Here is a 27253-nt window from a genome sequence, read left to right as displayed (position 1 = left end):
GCTGCTTCCCCAGATGGATGATGGGAAAGAAACACTTCTCTGTGAAAGCGAGATTTCAATCCACGTCACTTTAGGTAAGCAGATTTTTTCTTACTGCTTGTGGCAGGTTGTGAGCACCCAAATCCCTAAATGCTTCCAAGAGGAATATAGCAAGCTAATCATGGTGTCCTTCTCTTCATCAGAGCCAATCTCATTAGGGTTTCTGTGGTCCAGGCCTGCCTCTAACACTCCAGCACGGCTTACTAGCCGAGGCCCTCGTGGGTCAGGGTGGCTGACAGTGGACTGGGATTGTTTTAGATGGTTATTTCCATCTAAAGTATATGTTATACAGCATAAAAATTATTTGAGTTGAAAATTGCATTACATAAACATATTTTTGACTTTTCCCTTCAGGCTGTATAAATTGCTCAATCCAGCATGCAAGTTGTTTTAATCCTGATTATGCATAAACAGTGTTGTCACCATTTTTCATGCTAATATTAATGCACTTCAATTCAATAAATATGTGATAGAGATACAGGAGAATCTCAACCCTTTCAAACGGAATAGCTAAATGCATGCTTTTGCAGAGACCTGATCTGATCTGCATTCAAGACTGACACAGATTTTAAAAAGCATGAGCGGTTTTCCTAGTGGAAGGATTTTTTTAATCATTAATGACTCATTCTTGCACTCTTATAAAGGTGTAGTGTGTACAGTTCGCCTACAGTCTCTAGTAGGATCACTATTGGTCATCGTACAGTGCTTGTAAAAAATCAGTAAAATGCTCTGTCTTAATAGATTGTTGGTTGTTTTTTTTTTTTTTTTTTTTTTTTTTTTAGCAAATAACGTTTTTTATATGTTGATTTACAGTAATATTGATGTTGGTATTATTATTTTTTTTTTTGGGGTATTTTATTTAATTTTTTGATTCAATCTTGCAAATGTAGGTGTAATGATAAAATCTCCATATTCATCCGGAAGAAGGAGGCGGGAACCGGCGCACAATCAAAATGAAACTTTAATAATTCAAAATAAACACAAAACAGCGCACCAGCCCCTCACGGACGACTGGTGCGCTCAAATAAAAACCAAAACACAACTAAACGTCCTTCGGCCCCTCCCCACTCGCCACATACCCCCATCGCCCCTCGCAGGCCGGGGGGTACCCTCGAGACTGCGCTCTACTCCCCCCCCTCCCTCCGGGGGGGACCGCTCACGGGAACCTGCGGGAACCTGGGGATAGGACAGACGAGGCGAGAGAAAAGGAGATGGAAGGAGGAGCGACAGAGACGAGAGAGGGGAGAGAGGAAAAAAAAAAAAATCCTGTTCCCAGACGCACTGCTGCTCGGCCCTCCACCTGCTGGGTGATCTCCTCCGCGGTGCCTGGCGGTGGCCCTGGACGGCCCTCGGTGGACGGCACGACACTCCTCCGCCGCCCGGAGGATGACTTCTCCGGTTTTGGGCAGCCGGCAGGAGTTCCCCGTTCCCTGCTCCTCCGGATTCCTTCACGGAGGCAGCAGGCTCCGGCCCCCTGGCGAACGGCGCCGACTCCTCCGCTCCCTCACGGACGGCAGCCGCCCCTCCATATCGTGGGCGGCTGGCAGTGAGCTCGTCCGATCACGGCAACTTGCTCCAACCCACCGCCTCGAGTGTCCATGGCAGCACACTTCCTCGCCAGCTTGAGGGCACCGCGGATTCACCACAGCGGCGAGGGATCTTCAGCAGCGCGTCCCTCCTTCTCCCGGGCTTCGGCACCACTGTAATAATATAAACTCCATATTCATCCGGAAGAAGGAGGTGGGAACCGGCGCACAATCAAAATGAAACTTTAATAATTAAAAATAAACACAAAACAGCGCACCAGCCCCTCACTGACGACTGGTGCGCTCAAATAAAAACCAAAACACAACTAAACGCCCAGGCCTGGTCCTCTCTCGTCCTTCACTATCGTCGCTCCAGTTTTATATCCTTCCATTTCCTACGTGGGACTCGAGACTGGCGGTGGGACGCAGGTGTGGCTGATTTCCCAATCATTCCGCCGGCCTCACTCCTGTTCCCACGTCCCTCGGCCCCGCCCCACTCGCCACAGTAGGGTTAGGGTATCCTTGAACAAACATGAACGCATCACTCTCAGTTTCCACAACAGTGAGGTGTAAGCTAACACTTTAATGCCCTCTACCTGATATACACATTAGTGTAGGAGAAAGAAAATCTTAACAGCCATCTCTTCATAATTCAGAGTTAATATACTGATTTCATCTTAAGACCATTATGTACTGTAACTTAACTTGGCATAAAACACTTTTTTTTTTAATGCATGGTATAATATAAAGTTAATTTTTCGCCTTTGGTTCTGAATGAAAGCTTATACTAAAGTTTCCAGGGCCCATTGGAGCTGGATTTTTACCATGCTGAAATGTCCAGTCAGCACAGAGACAGAAAGATTCTTTTGTTATGTAAAGACCCCTCGCTGTACATTGCTGATGAGGGTCAGTGTATGCTGTCACTAGCATTTCACAGGCATTCTCATTATGTAAAAATGAGCAGCTCATGAACTGAATTGGCTGAATTTGAATTGCAGTACCTGTCAAGATGCAGAATTAGGCAGCAAATTAGAATTTAGGTAGAATTAAATTAAAATGTTAAAATACGGTATCTAATTTTTAAAAATACAATTTTAATAACATTTTCCATGAATACAATATTGCACACACACCACTGGCATATGTTATCTGTGCAATAATGTATTCATGAAAATTTATATTTTCAGTAACATTACTCGAAATCAATACATATACATTATGATGCTCATAATATAACACAACATATGCCATATTTTCTGTAACATTAGATGATATTAATAATCAATAAATAAGTTTGTATTTAAATATTTCATTATGTTTAATGAACTTTAATTTCAAGCTCACACACATACATATAATGCACATATATGATGCTTAAAATATAATTATAAAATATAACTGTTTGAATAATACGCATTATAAAAAAATGTAAATTTTCAGTTTATCCGTTATGAAAAAAATATTTGGGAATAAAAATATATAATTAATAGCTCAAATCTATATAATTATGTTTTGTTCAAAATCTGTTGTGTGATTTTGTTAAATTCTTTTTAATTGCAATTAATAGAATTTTAATCAGATTCTATTTTAGATTTCTGAAATTTGCCCAATCTTGACTGTTTAAGCACATTTTCATGTTGAATCTAATTGTTATGATCCATACAATCATCTCAAAGCTGCTCTGCAGTCTGTAGTGGCTTTTCCCCCCAAGTTTTGATACTGTGCATCTCTCATATGTGATCTGCTAAACCTTTTGAGCCCTGAGCTAGCATCTGGCTCATGTTTCCTCTTGTCTCCTGGGGCTGTGAGAATGAGGAACATTCCTTTATCATCATCCCAGCATTAATCAGATGCCTGCCGTACTCTCCGGTCACGTTCCACCTGGCTCTGGGGTTTCCATGGAAACGCTGCGGAGTGACAGCATGCAGGCAGCGTGTGAGTGGGCACTGGGAGGTGTGGGGAGGAGCCAGTTCCCCCACTGCAGCATCCGAAGAGCGGGGATCTCTCTTTCACAAACACAACTGAACATCCTCCTTACTGCAGTCAAATCCCCTCTGGACCGAGTGTGTGCCCCCCCGCTAGGAATCCTCAGTGTCTAAATCAACCAGTGTATTGTCCGTCTCTGGTGAATCTCAAGCCAAAATGTCTTCTAAGCTACCTTCAGGCAAACCCACGTCCCCTTTCAGGAAGAGAGGCAGCCTGCAGTACACAGCCAGTGGAGGTAAGTGTGTTTATTCAAAAACAATATGGATTTATAAAAGTGTGTGTGTGTGTGTGAGAGAGAGAGAGAGAGAGAGAGAGTGCGGTGTAAATTTAATGGAAAGGAGAACAGAATATGTCATTATGTGTACATTTGTACATGTACATCTGTATATATTCAACATATTTGCATGTTAGTTCCTCACATTTGATTCTTATATACCAGTTGTTTGGAAGAGTTTCTGTAATACAGCTTCCGTTTAATGTAGAAACTTTTATACCTGTTGATATAAGGAAAACTGTTGCAGCTTTTCAAGACTATGCTCTTTTTTTTGTCTCTCTTTTTCTTATGGGTCCAAGAAGAGCTAAAACGAATACTTTACATGAATGTTTTTCTCTTTGAAATGGAGTAATAGCTCCTGGGTCTGTATTTGATATTTCTCTGATGCGCAGAAAGAGGAAGTTATGTATTATACATGATTTTCTTAGCCATAATCACATTTGCACTACTTAGCTGATTGTGTTTATGACCACAACGCCTCAATTGCTGAATAAATTCATCCGGATAATGTTCCTGATTCAATTGCAAGAATGCCAGACAAGGGAAATCAAACATGCACCAGTTACAGTCTAGACCACATCCATAAAATGCATGCAACACATTGTTTGTGGTCAGGCCAGCATTGCATAAGGCTTACATAAGATCCCATCCAAAAACCATTTCACACCTTTCTCTCGCAGAAAAACACAAACACTTTACTTAGGTGTTGCATGTATTCATTAGACATTTGTGCCTCTGATGAAAACCTGAAACAGTGTTGGCTGAGTGCAAAACCAGACTCATTTGACTTTCGAGAGCCCAAGGCAGAAGACATTATCAAAAAACATCTTCTCCACAGAGATGGAGAAATTAAATGAGCATAGAGGCATATTGCTGCTGTCTTTAAAAAAATGATGCAAAATTGAAACCACACAGTTCCTGACAGCCACAAAACCTTCACATTCATATGTACACATGCAGTAATAAATTATAGCCACTGCTTTGCTTTAAATGAAAAGTCCTTTAAACAGTGTTTTTTGTGACACTACAACATGCAATATTTAAAATTCCTCTCGCATTTCAGCAGCAATCAAGTGTCTGATTACTGAAAGGCTGCATGCGCTTTTACTGTGGCTCATTCTTGACATGTTAATCGACTCTAAATATGCAAATGCATGGAATGATTTGAAAGACCGCAGTAAAAAATAAAAGGTTTGGATAAATGTTCCATTTTGTTTCTTTATTATAATATTTTATAATACATTTGGACTTAAGCAATCAGTCAAAATACTGATTGATATGTAGTAAAAATATTTGGTCACACTTTATTTTAGGGTCCAATTCTCACTATTAACTAACCATAAACTATGACCTTTGCCTCAATTAACCCCTTATTTGCTGCTTATTAATAGTTTATAAGGTAGTTGTTAAGTTTAGGGTATTGGGTAGGATTATGGATGTCATGCATTATATGTACTTTATAAGCAGTAATAAACAGCCCATATGATAATAATAGACATGCTAATAAGCAAGTAGTTATTACTGTGAATTGGACCCTATACTAAAGTGTTACCAAATATTTTATAACTATTGACTATTTATCACATTGAGCAAAATTAAGGTGCATCCATAGGTTTTTTTATTCTTACAGGTTTCATTGAATTACAGCATCATAAAGCGAACATGTTTCTTTGCGTTTACCTTACATTTTAGAGGCTCTAATAACATACCTTGAATAACCTTTGACTAACATTATGTTTAACACCCCAGCATTCAATGTACAATGATATTGTTTTTATTTTATTTATAACCGCTATGAGTGTTTCGCCATGTGTCACTTGAGGTCTGTACACAGAGCTCTTCCCATTATGTCACTTGGGACCCTGTCTCTGTTACATTATGTTCGCTCAAATGTTTCATAACCTTCTCACTTTTTTCCTCTGATCATTTAGAATGGAAAATATAAGGCTGACCTTATTGACTATGGTTACTTAAACTATCCTTAAAGGCACAGATGTTTGTGTGTAACCAATTAGTTCTCTTCTTAGTAGAGATAAGATGAGAATGTTACTGGTATAACTTGATCATAGTTGAAGTTCATGTTTCAGCCTCCAGATTTCTGTATACCACACATCACGTTGCAATGCTTTAAACATTGACCCCGTGGCGCCTCCCTTTGCCTTCAGTGTGGTATGGAAGAGGAGGGCTTCTTTAAAGGAGCCCTTTTACTGCCTCCCCCTCAGCCACCATATATTTAGAGTTGTTTTTTCCAAATCCACCCAACCCTTCACTTCCCAAGATTCCCAGGGACTTCACTGATGAGGTGGGAAGTTTGTGGATTCTTAAAGACTCTTTTATGAAAGGTTCGTTAGACTATTAATATGTGTAGGTGTATATGTACTTGTGTACTGTCAATTGTTTGTGGACTGAATTAAGACAGTAGTTGTGAAAGTCAGTTGAAAGAATGAGTTTTTCTATGATCGTCCAATCCAAAAAAACACACAGTTTAACATTGTCCACTAGGTGGAACTAGCGAGACATTTTTCCAAGCAAGCATACTTGATATTCCTTTGCTTTGTCTCAAGATTTTAAATGTGCGTTTTTGCCCTTCTTCTGTTTGTTTTCTTGGAGTGTTCTTATCTACTGTACAATTTAAAGTAAATATATATATATATATATATATATATATATATATATATATATATATATATATATATATATTTATTAATGTGTGTTCTCCCCATCCAACCTCACAGAGCTTGAAAGGTGAACAGGTGAGCTGAAGAATGGCAGATAATTGCAAAATGCTGATGTGCATAGCTTGTCGCTATCACATCATACCAAAAATACTTTTGTAAATACCCCAAATATAGGCTGTAAAGGTGCTTCAGCTAAGTACTGAGTTAAAGGGTTAGTTCACCCAAAAAAATGAAAATTAGCCTGTGTTTTACTCACCCTCAAGCCATCCTAGGTGTATGTGACTTTCTTCTTTCAGACGAATCCAATTGGAGTTATAAAATTTTTCCTCCCTCTTCTAAGCTTTATCATTGTAGTGGTTGGGTGTTTCTATTCAACAGTCCAAAACACGTTGAATATAACGTGTGCATCCGTAATAAAATGTGCCTCACACGGCTCTGGGGGGTGAATGAAGGCCTCATGTAGCGAATTTGAAAATATCCATATTTTGAACGTAATAAACACTTTTCTATAACTTCTATTATCTGTCATTCATGGAAGCAGTTCAGGCAGATGACGTAGGATGTCAGCGTTGCATGATTAGCGACGAACACAGAGAGAGAACAAAGTAAAATGCTGGTCATGAATTAGAAGCACAAAATGAGACTGTTTTTCGTTTGCTAAAGTAAGGAAACTTGCTTCCTTAAAAAAATTGTGAAACTATCTCAGAGGCACATACAACGTATATGTACTATGTCATCGGATAAAGTGTTTATTACATTTGAAATCTGGATATTTGTCTTACAAAAACGCATGGATTCGCTACAGAAGGGCTGTGTGAGGCACATTTTATTATGGATGTGCACACTTTATTTAAAGTGTTTTGAACTGTTGAACAGAAACACCCGTCCACTACAATGATGGAGCTTAGAAGAGGCAGTACAATTTTTAATATAACTCTGATTGGATTTGTCTGAAAAAAGAAAGTCATATACACCTAGGATGGCTCAAAGGGTGAGTAAAACACAGGCTTTTTTTAATTTTAGGGGATTAAGTTGTGACCGTTCTTTTGCTTTGCCATTTTGGTGTATGGAGGGTATACTGATGTGGAAAAAAGTAATTTAAAGCAGTTTAACATAATGCTGCAACATAAAATGTGAACATTTTATTTGATTAATTTTTTATTTTATTTTGCTTATTTTATTTTATTTCCCCCAAACAAAGGCCTTCAATCACAGAAAAAAAAAAGAAAAAAAAAAGCAATTGGTCTCAAGAGGCTCACAAAACCTCATCAGTGCAATCTTTGTCTCTTTTTCTCTCTCTGATGTTTCCATCAAAGCCTTTTTCCTCCAAAAGAGGAGCAGGATTCATGGATGCTATTGTTCCCTCTGATTAAACAGCTTCAGATGATCAGAAACACCTCTCAACCCCTCTGGATACAAGAGCAGAATCATTTACACTCTATATAGGTTTTTATGCACTGTAAAAAATTTCTTGTTGTTTTTACAAAAACTTTTTGGCAGCTGTGGTTGCCAGAATAATTTTGTAAAAATACAGAAAACTGTAAACACATTTACGTCAAAAACTGTTAATTTTACAATATAAAGCTGTAATTTACAAACAAGAAAATGTGAATATAAACCAGTAAATTCAACAACACACAAAATTAAATCTGTTTTGTACCTTGAAAATACTGACAACCACCATAATAATAAAGATGGTACTGTATAAGAGAAAGCCACATGAAGTATCAAAGCTCATCACAAGTAGCTTCACCACAAGCAGAAGTATATATTAACATATAGAAGGTGCACATTTATGGAAACACAAAACACCATCATGGTAACACACGTGATACTTAAATAATGCAAAAAACTTTCATTAAGCAACAGAAGATGTAACATAAAGCTCAAATGTACATAACTGATAACAAGAACTATTTAAAAACATGATTATTTAAACAAAATACTTTCAAACGTGGAGTGTCACGCAGGGAATTCTGGGAATATCAGTTTACAGTTTTAGACTGTAAATTATACATTGATTTGTTCTTTTTTTACTTCTAAAAGCTGTATAATTAACAGAATTTTACTGTAAATTTACATTAAATGCTTTGTTAGATCTTTTACAGTTTTTCCCTGTATATAGTACGGGAACTTACTGTTAACCTATTATCAGTTTTTTTCCGTAGCGTTTTTACAAAATTTTACAGTTAAAATTACACTTATTTTTTACAGTGTGGGCTTAAGCGACAAAGCAGATAACACACTTCATCCACAGTAATGCTCAGCTCAATATTCTGTTGACAGTGCTGGTTTGGTGACAGCTCCAGTATAATAGCTCGTGATGACTGTTTAAATGGGCCAGATCTTATATCAGTCTCGTCGTCCAAGACTAGTTTCTTATTCTGTTAACAACAACAACAACAACCAAAAATTGTGTTTGAGATGACCTCTATTTCAGCTTCCAAGGGAGTCTCTCTTTCTCTGTCCTTTTCTCAAAACATCCTCCAGCGTTTTCGCATGCACTGCAGTCTAACGCGTCACTGAGGTGAAGGACGGGGGGTGTAGAGAGACACTGTCTAGCTCACTCTGTCACAGAGACAACACAGTGATGCTGTTGAGCTCCCCTGCCCCTCAAGACCAAGTGGTATGGTCCAGCCATGTGTCAGGGATATTTAAACGAGAGGGGGATGACAGTGGCTATAGCCCAGACAGCTGGCAGGAACCAGGAAGAGGAGGGAGGGGAGAGTGGATGCTTCGGCTGCATCAGCTGTGTTTACTGTATGTATGTGGGACAGACTGAATCACAAGACAATGTGTGTGTGTGAGTGAGTGAGTGAATTAATTAATGAATGACAGGCATGCTTTGCTGGACAAATTGTAGCTTTGTGTTTGCTACATGTTCTTTCTGTCTCTCTTCTTTTATTCTGCCTGCCTTTTCTGACCTGTTTTGGGAGATTTCCAGCAATAGTTTGCACGCATCATTTCATCTGAGATGTTTATTTCCTTCTATGCCCTTTCATTCTGTGTCTCTCCATCTCTAAGCTCTCAGCTGTGTTGCTGTCAGCTCATGTTTTTCCCTCGGGAGTCTTGCACTTGTGTGTGTGTGTGTGGCTGAAAGATGGTGTGTGGATATATTGATTGCCCTCAGTATTGTCCTGTTTTGAAGGTGTGGTGGTCAGCGTTGTGTTTCACAGGTGACAGATTAATTGGACAGTTGAAGGAGTAGTAGAGAAGGATGCTGATTGTTCTGTGTATGAGATTGTGTCTGTTTAAAGGAAAAGAGGTTATGAGGCCTCCAAACCCTGCTGGGAAATCCAGTTTGAGCTGGTCGATGTGTTTTGGTTTCTAATACTTTAGCTACACACTGGTGGATAATCTTGGGTGATAAGAAAACCAGCTACCAGGCTTGATTTAGCGAGACCAGTTAGAAACCATTTACTGTGTTCCAAAACGCAATGATTTTCCAACAGGAGACCCAAAGACAGGAGTTCATTATTCTAAATGGAACACTGCAAGCTATAGTGGTAGTCATGTGATTTCACATAAACCATGAATGTGTTTCATATTTGTATGTTCTCTGCCAGTTCCAGTTTAATTTACACCTATCTTGAAGGGTCATGTCAGGTGTTAAGTGAGTGAACAAAGGGATGCACATTAGGTTGCCATGGTGACAGTGACTGGCCCTGATTGGAGTTAGTGAGGTAACTGTAATCCTCAGTGTGGCTCGGTTTTGCTCAGGATTTCATGAAGTATGTTACTGTTTGCATTAGAACCAGCTGGTAATATAATTTTAGACCACATATTGGGTATTGTAAGGAAAGACAGCTTCCCCAATTATGTTTGTATAACCTATTTCTGTATTTATGGAACATGTGAGATGTTTCATTATCTGAACTTTTATGATAATACTAAATGCTGTAAATATACAGTACTGTTCAGAATATTTTACAAATGTTTTTGAAAAAAGCCTCTTATGCTCACCAAGACTGCATATATTTTATTAAAAATACTGTAAAAAAAGTATTACAATAAAAACTGCAGTACAAAAACATAACATGAAAACCTTCAAATAAATTAATAGATAAGAACAGTGTACAATATAGTAAAAAATAAACATATTAAAAGAATTTAAAGTATAATTTAGTCCTATGGTGGCTAAGCTGACCTGTCAGCAGTCATTACACCAGTTTTCAGCATCACGTGATCCTTCAGAAATCATTTTCATATGCTGATTTGCTGGTGAAAACTGTTGAGCTGCTTAATATTTTTGTGTGAACTGGATACATCTTTTTCAGGATTCTTTGTTGCATAGAAAGTTCAAAAGAACAGCATTTATGTGAAACAGAAATCTGTTAGTGACATCTTAAATCTCTTTTTGATCAATTAAATGTATTCTTGCTGAATAACAGTAGTCATTTGTTACTAGTGCACATGCATGATATTTGATAGAAAACAGAATTAATTCAAATAAAATGTAATAACAAATGTATTAAAATGTAATTATTTTCAAAAGCTAACATTTAAACCTAAAATATTTTGTCAAATATAAAGCAGATAAATGCACAAATGTTACACAACTTTCAAATGAAAATGAATTTGTTGTTGAGCGGGATGGTGTCTAACTTACAAGTAAGCCTAGCAGTGGGTTTGATCTTTGACCTCAGCTCCTGCACGGGTCATTCTAGTGCTGCTCTTATCTCTCAGCTCTGTATCTCACTACAGTGATTATTCTCCTCTCTGTGGCATTTATAGACCCTCATTCTAGAATGTTTACCATCAGAATCAATAACTCCATTACCTGTGTTGTGTAATTGCACGGTTGAATCTCATCCGTACCCAGTAGAGGTTAGCCACTCTGACTGGTTTTGAGTGTTTTTCTGATTTGCTGTTTGTGTAGTGATCCTGGGGGATTGGTGGTTATGTAACTAAGCATGAAACAACCAAAATAACACACATGAGAAGATTATACACAAGCCAGTGGATACAGAAGTCTCTACTTCTGTTTTTGCATTGTTCTATGCATGCACATGCACATCCAAAATCCTGACAAAATCTCTTGCTATACTCTTTTTTTTATGCTTTAGCTTTCATTGAAGTGTAAAATGTGTAGGCCGTGATCGTGTGGAGGTAAAAGAGAAGTGTGAAAACCCACAGCGTGATTATAAGTGTGTGAGGTTGTGTGTGCATCTCATGCTGTGTCTGTCTGTGTTGTGTGCTAATGAACTGTCATTGTCATAATTAGTCAACCCATCTGGGCCTGTGAAAAGGCCACACAGATTTTAGCAGTGAGTTCATTTCCAAGACAATCCTGTCGGTAATTACCTTCAATAAACTCACTGATAAGTATGTTGCACATTAACTTTGCCAGAACAGTAAAACAATGAGCAGGGCCTTATAAAGCATTATGTAAACTGCAGTAGAATGAGGGTTAGTATAACATGACTCCATTCCGGCAGCTATGGGCCACATCCACTGATACCAAACTTTAAATTATTCAGTTCTGCTACTCTTGTTTGTGTTTGAGCGCTGTGGATAATTACATGGCAGTGGTTTGTACTTAGTACAGGATTCTAAGCAGGTGGATGGCGATTCATACTTTCCGCTGGGAGAATGCATGTATTACATCAAATGGCAGTGTTATAACAAAGTGGTTGTTATTGAGTCTATGAATAGGAATCATGGTAAAGCTCTAGAAAAACAACAGACGTCAGTCCCTTAGGGGATGACAGTGACTCAAGTTTGTTTATTGAGAAAGTATTGTATCCTCAAAATCTGCTGTACCAATGTGTTTTATCTACTCAAACCATGTTTATTATGTCACAGTGCATTTTATGCACATTAGTCTGGAGTACATATTTTGATCTTTTTTAACATGATACTCGTGCACATCCCATCATCGGTTCTCTTTTAGCAGTTCAGTCAATGTGTATTGGTTTATTTTGCATCAGAGGGAGTGTCAGGCACGTTTATTAACTGAATAATTTAAGTAATTTGTGGATTAGTGCATACTGGAGATACAAATATTTTCAAATGATTCAGTTCAACCAGTTCACCAAGAAGATCCGGATAAATAGAAAGATTTGTTTGTGGTCTGGACATCATTAGACAAGACAAAACCAATAAAACCCATTACAAACAATGCATTTGTTGCATCCATTGGGGACATAATTACTGATTATAATGACTTATACTGTCTTTTTACGCGTAACATTGCTTATCGTGCTGCTTAAACATAAAACCAGGTCTGCATTTGTGATTAGAGAAATGACAAACAATAAGCAATACTCAACACTGCTCAAAACTGGCGTTTGAATCATCATTGGCAAATTATTTAGATATAAAAAAACATACTTACAGATTGTGAGTCAGAAGCATCAGACTGTCTTTGCAAAGTTGGAACTGCCCCCACTTCATAGAAACAGCCTTTTTGCCACAGATGCATTGTAGGCTCTTGCTTCAGGAAACCTTCCTTGTCCTCCATAAAATGCGATGCACACATCTGAATATTTGGGTTGAACTGTTCTGGAACAGTGTTGTAAATACAACTTAACCACTGATTTCTAGTTGTGTCCTATCCTGGAAGACCAAACAAAGTAGTTTTGCTTTCACAACGAAACACACAGTGTCTTCACAACATAGCGGCGGCAACAATACTACAGCGATAATAAAAGTAACTCGTTCTTTCTTTGCGTGAACATTTGGGCGGTGTTATGCAAATCTTCCTACATCATGATGTAGACATGTGGAGGCGTGTTAGAACGAGCCGTTTTATGTAGACGTGGATGACTCTTAACTTTTATATAGAATATCACTTTTGATTTGAGACTTTAGTCTTTGCATCTTCACAGAACTTCTTTATGCACCAGGAGCTTGTAACACTCCAAAGCAAAAGAAAACATTTAAATCGCATCATATGACCCCTTCAAACTTTTTTTTTACTATTCTGAAAATATTCACTATTGTTTTTTTAATATCTTAATATCTCAGTCACATTTACGTTTTGCTTCTCGATTTGAATTTATTTTAACAATGTTTTATTTAAGTAGGTTAAGGTATTTTTTTTGTTAAATAAAACATTTTTTAAATTGTAGTGCAGTATCTAAACAATCCAGTGTAGAGGAAGTCATATGGTTTAATTTTCATGAGTAATTCATTAAGGGTGAAGCTGTATAACCAGGAGATCAAAATAACAGCGATCAACAATGACATACATTTATACAGATTAAGAATTATATGCAAGGGATTTAAATTACGAGAGTACTGTAAGTGATTGTGCTGCCACAATAAAAAGTGCTTCCATAGACAAAAAAACCCCTAATTTTAAGTGTAGCTTTTCATGATGATGGATTTCTCTCATACTTAAAATGGGAAGTTTCTGCTCTTAGTAAAACGGTGATGAATAAGTCAATATACCAACTTTTGAGCTCAGCAAATGATCTCGGATGAATTCAGGTCCAGAAAACAGCTGTTCTCTGTATTTTGACTACTGCAGATCTATACTGTAGCCCACACACTAGTCGCTTGCTCTGAAGTGCTGCTACTGTAACTGTTTTGAAATTCTGCTGATGGGTGCAACTACAGGAATCCATCTATACTTTGCCCATTTCCTGTGTGCTTTCATGGTGGAACGAGATGTCCAGTTCTCCGCAGTGCTTAATTATTTATCAGGCTTATGAATATTTGATCAAGCATCAGAGTTTAGGAAGATTGATATCACTCACAGGAACTATGGAACTCGAGCAGAAGGGACGGGCTTCACTTGCTAAGTAAAAGTGTTGAATGCATTTGTTTGTGAAGCACTATATTGTGACCAGTGTTGCGGGTAACGCATTACAAAAGTAAATTGTAAATTGAAGTAAATTGTAAATTGAACTTCGATGATCAAATTTAACCATAATAAGCAAAAAATGAAACATTTGTGTTATCACTGAATCTTGTTGAACATGAATTTAAATTTCCTTCAGCCTGAGACGTATTCATTTAATTGTGAAAGGGCTTTCATATTTGTAAAAGAATAACTTTTTATATATCAGAAACAAACAAGCAAGATTTAAAAATTAACTCAAAAGTCACGTAACGCATTACTTTCCAAGTAATGTAATTAGTTACTTTTTTAGGGAGTAATGCAATATTGTAACGCATTACTTTTAAAAATAACTTTTCGCAACACCAAATGTGATATTATAATATTTCTGATCCGTGAGAACTTTACTTTGGCTTACACTATACTGAAAAAAAAATAATTCAGTATTTTGGCCTTGTTTTCTTGTGAAAATATCTATAGATCCTTAATCAAAATATTTAATAAAATTGTATCTTAATTATTTATCCTTAAACAATTATTCCCAATATGATTTAATTTTTACATTTTAAAATAAATAAATAAAAGAGTTGTTTTAAATCAAAATAATATTTTACAATAAAACTGTTTTTTTAACTGTATTTTAATCAAATAAATGCAGCCATGGTGAGTATAACAATCTAGTTGTCAAAAACATTCTTAACATGCGTATATCTAATTCTCAGTATCTTACTTTAAGTAGTACATTTATCTTGTTTTAAAAAGGTTTGGATATTGATTGCTGTGACTTTTTGCAGTGTAGAAATGCTATAATTTGAGTGGGCACTAGAACTATTTTGTCTGTAATTGCCCACAAGTTAAGTGGGCATACTAAGACTGAGGCAAACACACTCACATACAAACTAATGCCTTCCACCTAAATGCTCCATTGTTTGGTGAGACAAACGGTTGTGGATCTTCAGCAGCTTTCTGATCCTGCCTTTCTCTGGACAGCAGAAAAACAAGGCTAAATAAAATGGATCACAATGTATTGCCATTTTTCCTCAAATGTTTTCTTCATATTTACCTCTAAAAAATCTAAACGTTTTAAAAATGAAAGCCAGTCACGCCATCTATGTTGAAGTATAAAGATCTTTTCCCTCATGATCATTCTAGTAGATCTCCGTGTTGGCCGACACCTCCTCACATCCCAGTATTCTTTGCCTGGCAACCCTGTAACCAAGCACAGCCACATTGACCTGCGCACATCCATGGATGGCAAATACAAAGAGATTGCAGAGGTAAACAACGCAGCAATCAGAATAATCACGATGCTTTAATGCATTTTTGGTGTTTGTTTCTGCTGTTATGTAAATGAGTGCTTAATTGTGTGCGTTTAGGAGCTGTTCTCCCGCAGCCTGGCGGAGAGTGAGATGCGGAGCGCTCCATATGAGTTCCCTGAGGACAGCCCTATTGAGCAGCTGGAGGAGAGGCGGCACCGACTGGAGCGACAAATCAGCCAGGATATCAAGTACTACATCCCATCATGAAACTTGACCATTGAAAGTAGCTGTAGTGCTTACAATACACAAACTTTATGACCTAAAATTACACATTTTCATTAACCCAACATTCTCTGTTCCTAGAGCTAGATAGCCAGCAAACTAGTCAACTAGTAAAGCTAGTCAACCAACGGATGTACACTTGCTAGTTAAAGGGATAGTTCACCCAAAAATGAAAATGACCTCATGATTTACTCACCCTCAAGCCATCCTAGGTGTATTTGACTTTCTTCTTTCAGACTAATACAATCACAGTTAAATATTAAAAATATCCTGGCTCTTCCGAGCTTTATAATATTTTGAAGTTCAATAAAGTGAATCCATCCATCATAAAAAGTACTCCACAGTGCTCTGGGGGTTAATAAAGGCCTTCTGAAGTGAATCAATGCACTTTTGAAAGAAAAATATCCATATCTATTAGTCGTACAGTACACGAGAGTATAGTTTCAGAGGATGACATGGGTGTAAGCTCTGGTGAGAATATTCTAGAACCAGGTTTTGTTTACAGCAAAGGAAAACCAGTCTCCTTGTGGCTTATATCAAAATCCTCTGTCTTTTTTCTTAATTTTCTCCATTTACCTCGTTTTGTAGTTTTTTGTTTTTTTTGTTACCAGCAACTGAAGCACAACATACATGCTGATGTCCAACTGTACTAGTCTTTACAGCTGGGCATGTGTAATAAAAAAATTAAATTGTGCCAATATTAGTCCTATACATTCGATGCTCTGTATGTAAAATGTGACCTTTGACCCAAAGTGAGTTAATTAAATGCCATTTCTCTTAAGGTTTGAGCCTGATATCCTGCTGCGAGCCAAACAGGACTTCATGAAAACTGACAGTGCGACAGATCTGGAGTGAGTGTCTTTAAGATCATTCATGTGAGATACAGTGTTTTTTTTTAAACTAGTGTCAGCATGCTGTACCTTTACTCTGTCTCAGGTATATGAAAGAACAAAACCAGGCTCCCAAAGAACCCTATCCCGAGAGAGAACTCGTCCCTGAGAGGGAGTATCAGAGAGTCGCCATCTCTGGAGAGGAGAAATGTGGGGTAGCAACAGCTCCCTTTTCACTTTGCTGTTTTGTTTGTTATATAAAAACAAGCTGTTGCTGACAGAGCTGAAGTGGACACTACAGACATTACATAAAGTCCTGAGGGAGAACCAAGTTTCACACATTCCCACACAAATACACAAACTCTTGAGGGAAGCATGAGGTGACCGCAACACAGCTGAGGGAGGAGCTGAAAGAAAGAAACAAATACAGAATATTAATAGTAAATAAATAAATAAAACATTTTAGAACAGCTTTTTACTTTTTTCACCTAAAGTTCTGTGTATCTGGAAGAGAAATTGACTTCTGCTCCACTATAACACTATACTGTAAAACTGTCTCCTGAGAAAGGTTAGAAAGATGTAGATAGATTTACGTAATCACACCTGCAATTTTACAGTCGATAGTGATACTCAGAAAAACAAGAGTAGAAAGTAGAAACGGGATATTATTTTAAAATAAGTAAAATTATTAAGAAAGTAAATATTCAGTAACTTTCATTTCAGACACAATATTGTGAGGAACGTTTTAGTTTTGACAAAGAAATTAGTTTTAAAGTCAAAGCATACTGCTGAGCATCTCAAGCATTTACCAGACAGACTTTAAGAAATGAGGTTTCATTTTTGAATGAATCAGCGTTTTTAAAATAATCGATTGAGTGAAAGATTCAGTGATTCACTTAAATTTAAATATTTCCTCCCTGAATGAAACCTGCTGCTTCCATACTATATACATAGTATGCAGAAAACAGTACGCCAAAAGAGTAGTATTTCTGAATTCATATTGTTCTCAAAGTAGCCAAACTTCCACATTCAATGGACACTTTACAATCCCATGAAGTGATGGAACAGTATTTGGCAATAAAGCATCATGACTGACACTAGTAGGTCCCATGACAGCGACAATATGGTGGATGTAGTATGTCCAAATTTCATTCATACCCATATTCATACTTTATAGAATGTATTTTTGTAATGGTTGTGAAGTAAGCTTAAAACTAAATGTGCTACCTACCTATTATACAGCAAATGATTTTAATAAGTATCTTCAGTGTTTTATAATGAAATGATTAAGTGAATGAATCATTGGCCAACACATACCTAACTGAATGAATCAGTACTGTTGAACAAATCGTTTGAGTGAATGAATCACTGACCTGCAGAAAGGGGTCACTGAAAAATCCCCATCTCTGATAGATACCGTAGATAGATAGATGGGCAGACAGACAATGTTTGAGTTAGTCTTCTTCTCTCACACACCACAGGTTCCATTCACTGACCTACTGGATGCTGCTAAATGTGTGGTGAAAGCTCTGTTCATCAGAGAGAAGTACGTCTCTCTGTCCATGCAGAGCTTCTGCAGGACCACAGCACATTACCTGCAGGAGGAGCTAGGTGACCGACCTCTGGACCTCGACACCTTCGAGGAGATGCCGGAGTCCTCTGTATCTGCAGGTGGGTGGAACCAGAGTTTTCTGAAGCATGTATTCTGAGGATTGATTTATGTCCAAGAACCAGGACCTTATACTCAGAATGTACAATAAATGGAAAAGTTTCAGATTGTAAATAGAGAAACACTGGATTGATCTGCATGTAGGAGAGTGGAATAATTTACAGCAGAATGTTTTCATGGAATTGAACTGTTAACTTAATATTAATACCAGGCGTTTTGTTTGCAGATTCAGAATCTGTTTATGAACCACAGATGATCAGTTAAACCACAGCGCTTTCATTTTGTCATCATTACCTCCACAATTACGAAATATAACAAAGTGAGGAACAGAATTTTTTTTTTTTATTATTATAAAATCTTGACATCTGCCATAGCTCTACTTGATTTGGTCATGGGAAAATAGCAATGCTCTACTTATGAAATAGTCAGATATTTCAAATTCATTTGTTATATTAATAGAAAACAGTTATTTCAATTTGTAATAATATTTCTCAATATTACTGGTTTTACTGTATGCTTGGTGAAATAAATTCAGCATTGGTAAGGATAAGATACTTTTTTCAAAAAAATAAAAAATCTGTATTTTTTTTATTTTTTTGGTGGTGGTGGTGGTGGTGATCAGTATTCAGAAAACAGGACGACTGAATATGTTTCTCTCTCTTATATCATATGTTCTCCATAGATGCGACGGTCCACCCACCGGTGTCAGAAACCCACCCCTATGAGGTGCTAGACCCTGCCAGCATGCCCCCAGGTTTGGGCTACACTTGCAAGATGGTGGATGGTGTTGTTCATGTGTACACGCAGAAGTAAGACTTCTTCCAGTGATACATAATTAAAATATCTTTGGAAAGTGGTGGTAGTTGTACTTTCTTTTTTAATATATTCTTTCTCAATGTCCATCAGTTCCTCAGAGCTAGACTTGCCGTACCCAGACCTGCAGGAATACATCGCTGATATGAACATGATGATGGCGCTCATCATTAACGGGCCAGTGTAAGTTGTCCCAAACACTGTGAGGTTTGTTTCCATTCTGATGCAGCAGAGTCAGGAAAAGATGATCAAATTGTTGATTGAAACGGCTCATTCTGTAAATGTGAGCTGATCCCTGAGTGACTGAAATCATTATGCACTGACCTCAGTTTGAACCTGTGGATGAAATGTAAAAATAAACCCATCCTCACTGATATAAAGATGTGTAATTAATTTGTAATATGATAAATGTCACGAAGATGAAGAAGTGGAAAAGTCTGATTAAATCTGACCCTAAAAATAGCAAGAACTGCTCTGATCTGCCTTAGGTTTGGCATGTGGATTCCTGATTGCACATTTTTCAAACAGGAAATCTTTCTGCTATCGCCGGCTGCAATACCTCAGCTCCAAGTTCCAGATGCACATTCTCTTAAACGAGATGAAAGAGTTGGCAGCACAGAAGAAAGTCCCTCACCGTGATTTCTACAACATCAGGAAGGTCTGCTGTCCGCACAAATATGTTTCATTGAAGTTCGTTAAATTTATTAGGAAAAATTATTTGATCAATCACTATTGAACTTTGACGTCTTGACCTTCAGGTGGACACACACATCCATGCCTCATCCTGTATGAACCAGAAGCACCTGCTGCGCTTCATTAAAAGAGCCATGAAGAAATATCCCGGTGAAATCGTCCATGTAGAACAAGGCCGAGGACAGACTCTATCAGAGGTGTTTGAGAGCATGAACCTGACGGCCTTTGACCTCAGCGTAGACACTCTGGATATGCATGCGGTAAGAACTGTAGAGGTACTGTACTGTAGTTATATACCTGCCATAAGTTGTTGGGAAAATACTTCTACCATCACCAGCTATTAGACATAATAATAAACAGAAGAAATAAACTGAATGTCCGCTTCACTTGTGAATACACTTCTTAAAATGTTTGGGGCCTGCAAGACTTCTCTTGTGTTCACATAGATTTAATTAAAACTACTGGAAAAACAGTAATATTGTGTAATATTATAATGTTATTGCCATTTTTGATTGGCAAAGCTGAATTTTCAGCATCATCACTCCAGTCTTCAGTGTCACATGATCCTTCAGAAATCATTCTAATATTCTGATTTGGTGCTCAAGAAACATTTTTAATTATGAATGTTGATAACATGTTTTTATTATCAACAGTCGTGCTGCTATAATATTATGTGAAAAAATATTATAATGCCTTAAGAATACACTTATAATGCATTATAAATACGGGCTTCATAGAAAGTGTTACCAAATATTTTTTTCATGGTCCTTTGTTGAATAGAGTATTTAAAATAGAAATATTTCATAACATTATAAATGTCTTTGCTGTTGCTTTTTGTCCATTGTTGAATTTCTGTTATATTAATTTCTTCTAAAAATAAAAATAAAATAAATAACCACCACAAACTTTTGAATAGTAGTGAAAGTAGTGCTTGGTAAATTATGTCTTGTCAACTTAATTATTCATTAAAACCTTTATAAAGTGACTATTAACAAAATATGAGCATAAAAGAACAGAAAACTGAAATAACACAGAACCGTGAAATAGTTTTAAAAGAACTTAGTTGTTTCCCAGTAGATACCAAGGAAAATATTCAGTGGGAGTTCCAGACTTCATGAGTTTGTGTGGGATCTAGGTCACTCTCACTCCAAATATGTAGCACAGAGTCGCAGATGCAGTCTCACAATCTCAGCAGGTTTACACTTAAGTGAGAACTGAATAAGCTGATGAATGACCTGTTGTTCTCTACTCAATGCAAACTGTGGCTCTTGAATGCTGTAACATTGCACACAGTTTATTGGGTCCCTAAACCATGTGAATCAAAATATTTACTAAAAGAGATTTGTTCTCTAGATTGTATGTGGAAATAATTGGGCAACATTGAAGAAATTGTTTTGGAATGGAAGATGAGGGGAAAAAAGCTTTTTTAAAGATTAAAAATATTCTCTCTTTCCTGTAGGACCGTAACACGTTTCACCGCTTTGATAAATTCAACTCCAAATACAACCCCATTGGAGAGTCCATCCTCCGAGAAATCTTTATCAAGACTGACAACCATGTTGAGGGGAAATACTTCGGGCACATGATCAAGGTATCTACTCCATATAATCTTTGAGTTAAACAAAACAAACGTATGGTAAAGTGCGCCCCCTGCTGATAGTTGTATGTTGGTGTATTTCAGGAGGTGATGGCGGACCTGGAGGAGAGCAAATATCAGAATGTGGAGCTGCGGCTCTCCATCTACGGCCGCTCACGAGATGAATGGGATAAACTGGCTCAGTGGGCTGTCAAACACAAAGTTTATTCAGATAACGTGCGCTGGCTGGTGCAGGTGCCCCGGTTATTGTGAGTACTTATTATTTAATTATTATGTGAAGTAGCAATTAATTATCTGCTGTCTACAGTAGGCCTAAATCTTTGATCAAATTAAGAAATACAAATATTTACACTCTTGTTTAAAAGTTTTGGGTTGGTAAGATCTTATCATTATCAATGTTGTAAACCTTTGTGCTAATTCATATTTTTGTGGATACCACGATATATTTTTTCACTTTTGATCAATGTGTAAATTTTCAGACCCCAAACTTTTGAAGGCTGTTATTATTATTATTATTACATAAAAATCAATTTAAATTAAGCCCCTAAATAGTTGGACATATATCAGAAATGAAGAAAAATATTTTCACTGAACAGAAAATATAAAAGTGAGACTACATTAAAGCCATCACTGGCATAACAAAGCTGTTTCTTTCCTCTACAGTGATGTGTACCACACCAAAAAGCAGCTATCTAACTTCCAGGAGATGCTAGAGAACATCTTTATGCCTCTGTTTGAAGTCACAGTCAATCCCAGCAGCCACCCACAGCTACATCTCTTTCTGCAACATGTGAGTGAACTTTTAGTAATGTAGTAAACCTTGTTTTAGTGTAAAATAATATGTAAATTGGTGTGGAGTGGAAGTATATTTGATTTCACACTCCTTATTCCCAGTGGTTAAAGATATGGCTTGTAAACTCACAGAATCAAACATTTAGCTCATACATGTACAGTATTAATGTCCCTATACAACTTCTGTAAATTGCTTTGTAAGGTGCTTTAGATAAGAAAGAGTTTGCCATTAAAGTTTAACATTTGTGGTTAAATCAAACATCCAGCTTTACTCCAAAAATATGCATCCATCCATATACACCCTTTGTGTTAAAATTAGACTGTCAACATGTATGATCGATCACAGTTGAAGTGAATTGTAAGACTGAATGTTGATGTGCCCTTTAGGTTGTGGGATTTGATAGTGTGGATGATGAGTCCAAACCTGAGCATCACATTTTTAACCTGGACAGTCCAAAACCTGTGAACTGGATGGTTGAAGACAATCCTCCATACTCATATTATCTGTACTACATGTATGCAAATATGACTGTACTCAACCACCTGCGCAGGTATTTGATGCACCCAAGTACACTTTTTCCTTACCACAATACATCATATTAATTAAGGTAAAAATGTATGTATTTAATACTCATTTTCAGATTTTCTTCTTTGAAAGGTGGAATAAAATCAATGTGTAGGTTACTGAATTTAAAGATGTTTTAGCTCCAGGATAAATGTGGTTAAATGGTTAAATGTCACCTCTTTCTACAACAGGCAAAGAAACTTGAATTCGTTTGTATTGCGTCCCCACTGTGGAGAGGCAGGGCCTATTCACCACCTTGTGTCAGGATTTATGCTGTCAGAAAATATTTCCCATGGCCTGCTTCTGAGAAAAGTAAAGGAACTTTACATACTTGTACTGAATTTAGCTTGTCCTTGTAAATCTGTTCTGCTCAGATATAAAGAATGTTCATATTGTTTAGTATCAGTCCAATGCAGTAAACAAACATAACAGACGATTTTTGAAAGGTGCCAGTATACAACAGCCATTCAAACATTGATATCCTTTCTTCAGCTTTGATCTATATTGAACAATTTTGATAGAACAACATCGTGTCTTTTCACACTGGATATTTTAGAGCTAATTTTCTTATCTTAAAAGTCAAGAGCTTATCCTTCCATCCAGAGCTTTAGAGTGAGATGTTTGTGTATTTTCCTCAGGCTCCTGTACTGCAGTATCTGTATTACCTGGCTCAGATCGGCATTGCCATGTCCCCACTCAGCAACAACAGCCTTTTCCTCAGTTACCATCGGAATCCTCTGCCTGAGTACCTGTCTAGAGGCCTCATGGTGTCTTTGTCCACTGATGACCCACTGCAGTTCCACTTCACAAAGGTTACAAGCCGAACTATACCATCAGATATTATAATGTTTTTAATTGCATCTGTTAGGTCTGTAATGTGTTTGACCTAGTGTATGTGTGTGTGGCTGTTCAGGAGCCGCTGATGGAGGAGTACAGCATCGCTGCTCAGGTGTGGAAGCTGAGCTCATGTGACATGTGTGAGCTGGCCCGAAACAGTGTCCTCATGAGTGGATTTTCTCACCAGGTGCTCACATCTACACATACACCTCTGTTAGCATGGCAGAAGTCAGTTTTGTGTTGTTTAGTAAGCTACACATTTTACTTTCACTATTTTGGGAACACTTGACTATAAGGTTAAATTTGTTAACATTAAAGCACAAGGTAACATGGCCTAAAAAAATTATATTAATTTTGTTCATTTCTACACACACTACTTTTTTTTTAAATAATACTTTTATTTAGCAAGGATGCATTAATTGATCAAAAGTGACTTGGGAGAGAGTCGACATATGGCACAGTTGTGCTTCAGGTGTCCCGAGATTGAATCCCGTCTCGTGGACCTTTCCCGATCCAGTCCACCTCTCTCTCCCACTCACTTCCTGTCAGATTTCTACTGTCCTATCAAGAAAAATGCAAATAAAATGACATTTAAAAGATTTATATTTACAATACGTGCTGTTCTTTAAAAATTATATTCTTGAATGTATCACAGTTTCCACGAAAATATTAAGTAGCACAGCAACATTTTATAAAAATAAAAAAAAAATGTTTCTTGAGTAACAAATCAGCATAATAGAATGGTTTCTGAAGGATCATGTGTCACTGAAGACTACTGAATGGTGTCTTCACAGGAATAAATAAAAACTTATATTGTATTTATATTTTAATAATATTTCACAGCATTACTCTTTTTACTATATTTTTGATCAAATAAATGCAGCCTTAGTGAGCATAAGAGACTTCTTTTAAAGGGGTCATGTGATGTGATTTAAATTTTTCATTTCTCTTTGGAGTGTTACAAGCTCTTGGTGCATAAAGAAGATCTGTGAAGTTGCAAAGACTAAAGTCTCAAATCCAAAGAGATATTCTTTATAAAAATTAAGTCCTCCACGCCTACATAAAACGGCTCATTTAAACACACCTCCACATGTCTACGTCACGATGTGGAAATATTTGCTCATTACCACCCAAATATACACACAAAGAAAGAAGGCATAACTTATTCTCATGTTGCCGCCGCTATGTTGTGAAGACACTGTGCGTTTTGTTGTGAAAGTGAAACTACTTTGTTTTGTCTTCCAAAAGAGGACATGACTAGAAATCAGTCCTTAAGTTGTATTTACAACACTGTTCCCGAACAGTTCAACCCAAATATTCAGACATGTGCAGCGCATTTTATGGAAGATGAGGACTGTTTCTTAACGTAGTAGCATACAATTTGTCTGTGGCACAACGGCTGTTTGTATAAAGTGGGGCAGTTCCAACTTTGCTTCATACTCACAGTCTGTAAGTACATTTACATATTTTAAATAATTGCTACTGATGATTCAAACGCCAGTTTTGAGCAGTGTAGAGTAGGCTTGTTGTTTCTTGTTTCTTTGAACATGGCAACCAATTTGGCTCAAGTCTATCTGTATCTAGTCAAATTACAGTAAAGTAATTAAAAGCCAGCATAAGCAAATTGCATAACACGACCTCATTCTCTAAAACCCTGACCAAAACTACAGTGAATAAAGGAAAATATGACTCAGATTATTTTACATTATATATGGCTTCTTTTGCATTGAGGATATGGCATATGGCACCTTTTTTTGGTCACACTTTATGTCAAGTGTGCATCCTGAAGCCAAACCACTGATGAAGACAATTAAAATACAAGTAATCAAAGAGAAAAACATGACTAATGCATGCACATGTCTTGTGTCCAGGTGAAAAGCTATTGGCTGGGGCCACATTATCTCAAAGAGGGGCAGGAGGGCAACGACATCAGACGCACTAATGTTCCAGACATCCGAGTGGCATACCGCTTTGAGACGCTGTGCGAGGAGTTGAATCTGATCACCCAGGCCGTGCGGTCAGAGGAGCTGGAGACGGTTGAAGAGCAGGGCTCCCTGAGCATGGATGCAGGACCGGCCAGACGTTAGCGGTGTCATACACTCTCAATTATTCACCCAGTGCAGAATGTGAGTGAAAGGTTGATTCAGGGAAATGGGACACAGTCATACTGTGTTTGATTCCGCTGGTGTTCAACTAAATGTTTTTATTTGACTTTATTTAGGTATTTGCTAGAAATGTCCTGTTGTTTTTTTCAGTTGTGAAGTGCCGGTTTAAAGGTCTCAAGAGAATTTGCACAAAGGAAATTCCAATGTTGTGTTTGACAAAAGCACATAAATATTTTTCAGAATACCAACTGGAAACACTTACAGTATCTGTGAACTTTTAGATTTCTCCAGATATCCAGTCAAGCATCAGGAAACCCCAGAAGTCTCCCCCTCTGTTACTGTGGACCTTACACTGTCCTTAACCTGCAGTCCAGCATGAAGATCTGTGAAATGGTTTACACTATCATAGATTATAAATGTTTGGTGTAGCTTGTACACTTGCTCTGAACGCTAACAACCATAAACATTTGTTCTTTGGCTCAAGTATCTACGCACATCTCTGCCATGAGCCATCAAAATCATGTCATTTTAAATGGATTTTTATCTCCTTTATATTCTTGATTTGAACAGGTTCTGTTCTAATAAGTTTATTACTGTGATATTTGTTTTATAGTGCTTGTAACCTTTGTCATTTGACCATTTTTATGTGTGTCTGTAATTGAATAATTATTAGTGCTATTTATTGTAAATCAGACATGATAATATCAAAGTGAAGTTTATTTTTCCTCTGTATTCTGTATCTCAAAATTAAAATATAATTCTGAGAGTCTGTGGATGTAATATTGTACATATACTATTCACTGTATTTTTCAAAGCATAAGTAAGCTGCAAGATTTTTAACCTATATAGAGAAATAACTAGAGCAATAACAATGTAAACAGTGAAACTATTTTTGTTATAAACCAGTGTGTTTTGTGCTTTTGACCAGCTTTTTTTCCTGTGCCCTTCATCCCTGTAGTGTTGGGACTGTAACTTATGCCTAAACTTAGTGCATTAAAACATCAGATTTATGACTTGCATGTTGGATCACATTGCTGTTTGGTGCAGATTCATTTTTTATATTCGTTTTTAATCAAATAACTGTAGTGTTTTGGTCGTTTCTGAAAATCTGGGAAAAGGATCAAGCATTATCAAAAGTTTAACTGGAACTGCTAACTGGAAACCTTCTATTGTTAATTTTAAATAAGAAAAAGCAAAAAACAATAGCCTACAGTAAATACATATATACATATAGACTGTTGGGATATAAAATACAAGACAAACACTTTTTTGTTAAATTATGGTACATTTTATATGTGTATACGATGTAAATGCGTTCTAAACTATTTCTAATTAAAAGCCTCATATAGATATAATAACAAGAACAAGTTGACCTTTTGGTCCCAATCATAGACTGTATAAAAACAGGTCCCAATAAGATATTTTCCCCCTTCGAAAACATGCGCATGCGTTTAGAATGCACTTCGACCTATTGCTTGGTAATCTTCTTTTTTTATTATTATTTTATTTAGCATGACCATAA

The 27253-nt window shown here is 37.1% G+C and overlaps 1 protein-coding gene across 1 annotated transcript; it reads left to right on the top strand.

Annotated features, from left to right (window-relative positions):
• The first annotated feature begins 3524 nt into the window (after positions 1-3524).
• Positions 3525-26749, top strand: LOC113107605 (AMP deaminase 2-like). The gene is made up of 19 exons (XM_026270231.1): positions 3525-3786; positions 15442-15566; positions 15666-15796; positions 16613-16681; positions 16767-16875; positions 18142-18331; positions 19012-19138; positions 19236-19325; positions 19671-19800; positions 19901-20095; positions 21295-21426; positions 21517-21680; positions 22096-22222; positions 22612-22775; positions 22981-23101; positions 23428-23601; positions 23703-23813; positions 25498-25752; positions 26013-26749. The coding sequence occupies exons 1-18, from the start codon at positions 3708-3710 to the stop codon at positions 25711-25713; spliced, it is 2454 nt and encodes an 817-aa protein (XP_026126016.1). The 5' UTR covers positions 3525-3707; the 3' UTR covers positions 25714-25752; positions 26013-26749.
• Positions 26750-27253: the final 504 nt, after the last annotated feature.

This window comes from Carassius auratus, chromosome 8 (genome assembly GCF_003368295.1).
Source record: "Carassius auratus strain Wakin chromosome 8, ASM336829v1, whole genome shotgun sequence".
In the NCBI taxonomy this organism is placed as follows: Eukaryota; Metazoa; Chordata; class Actinopteri; order Cypriniformes; family Cyprinidae; genus Carassius; species Carassius auratus.
This window is presented reverse-complemented; position numbering and strand designations above follow the sequence as displayed.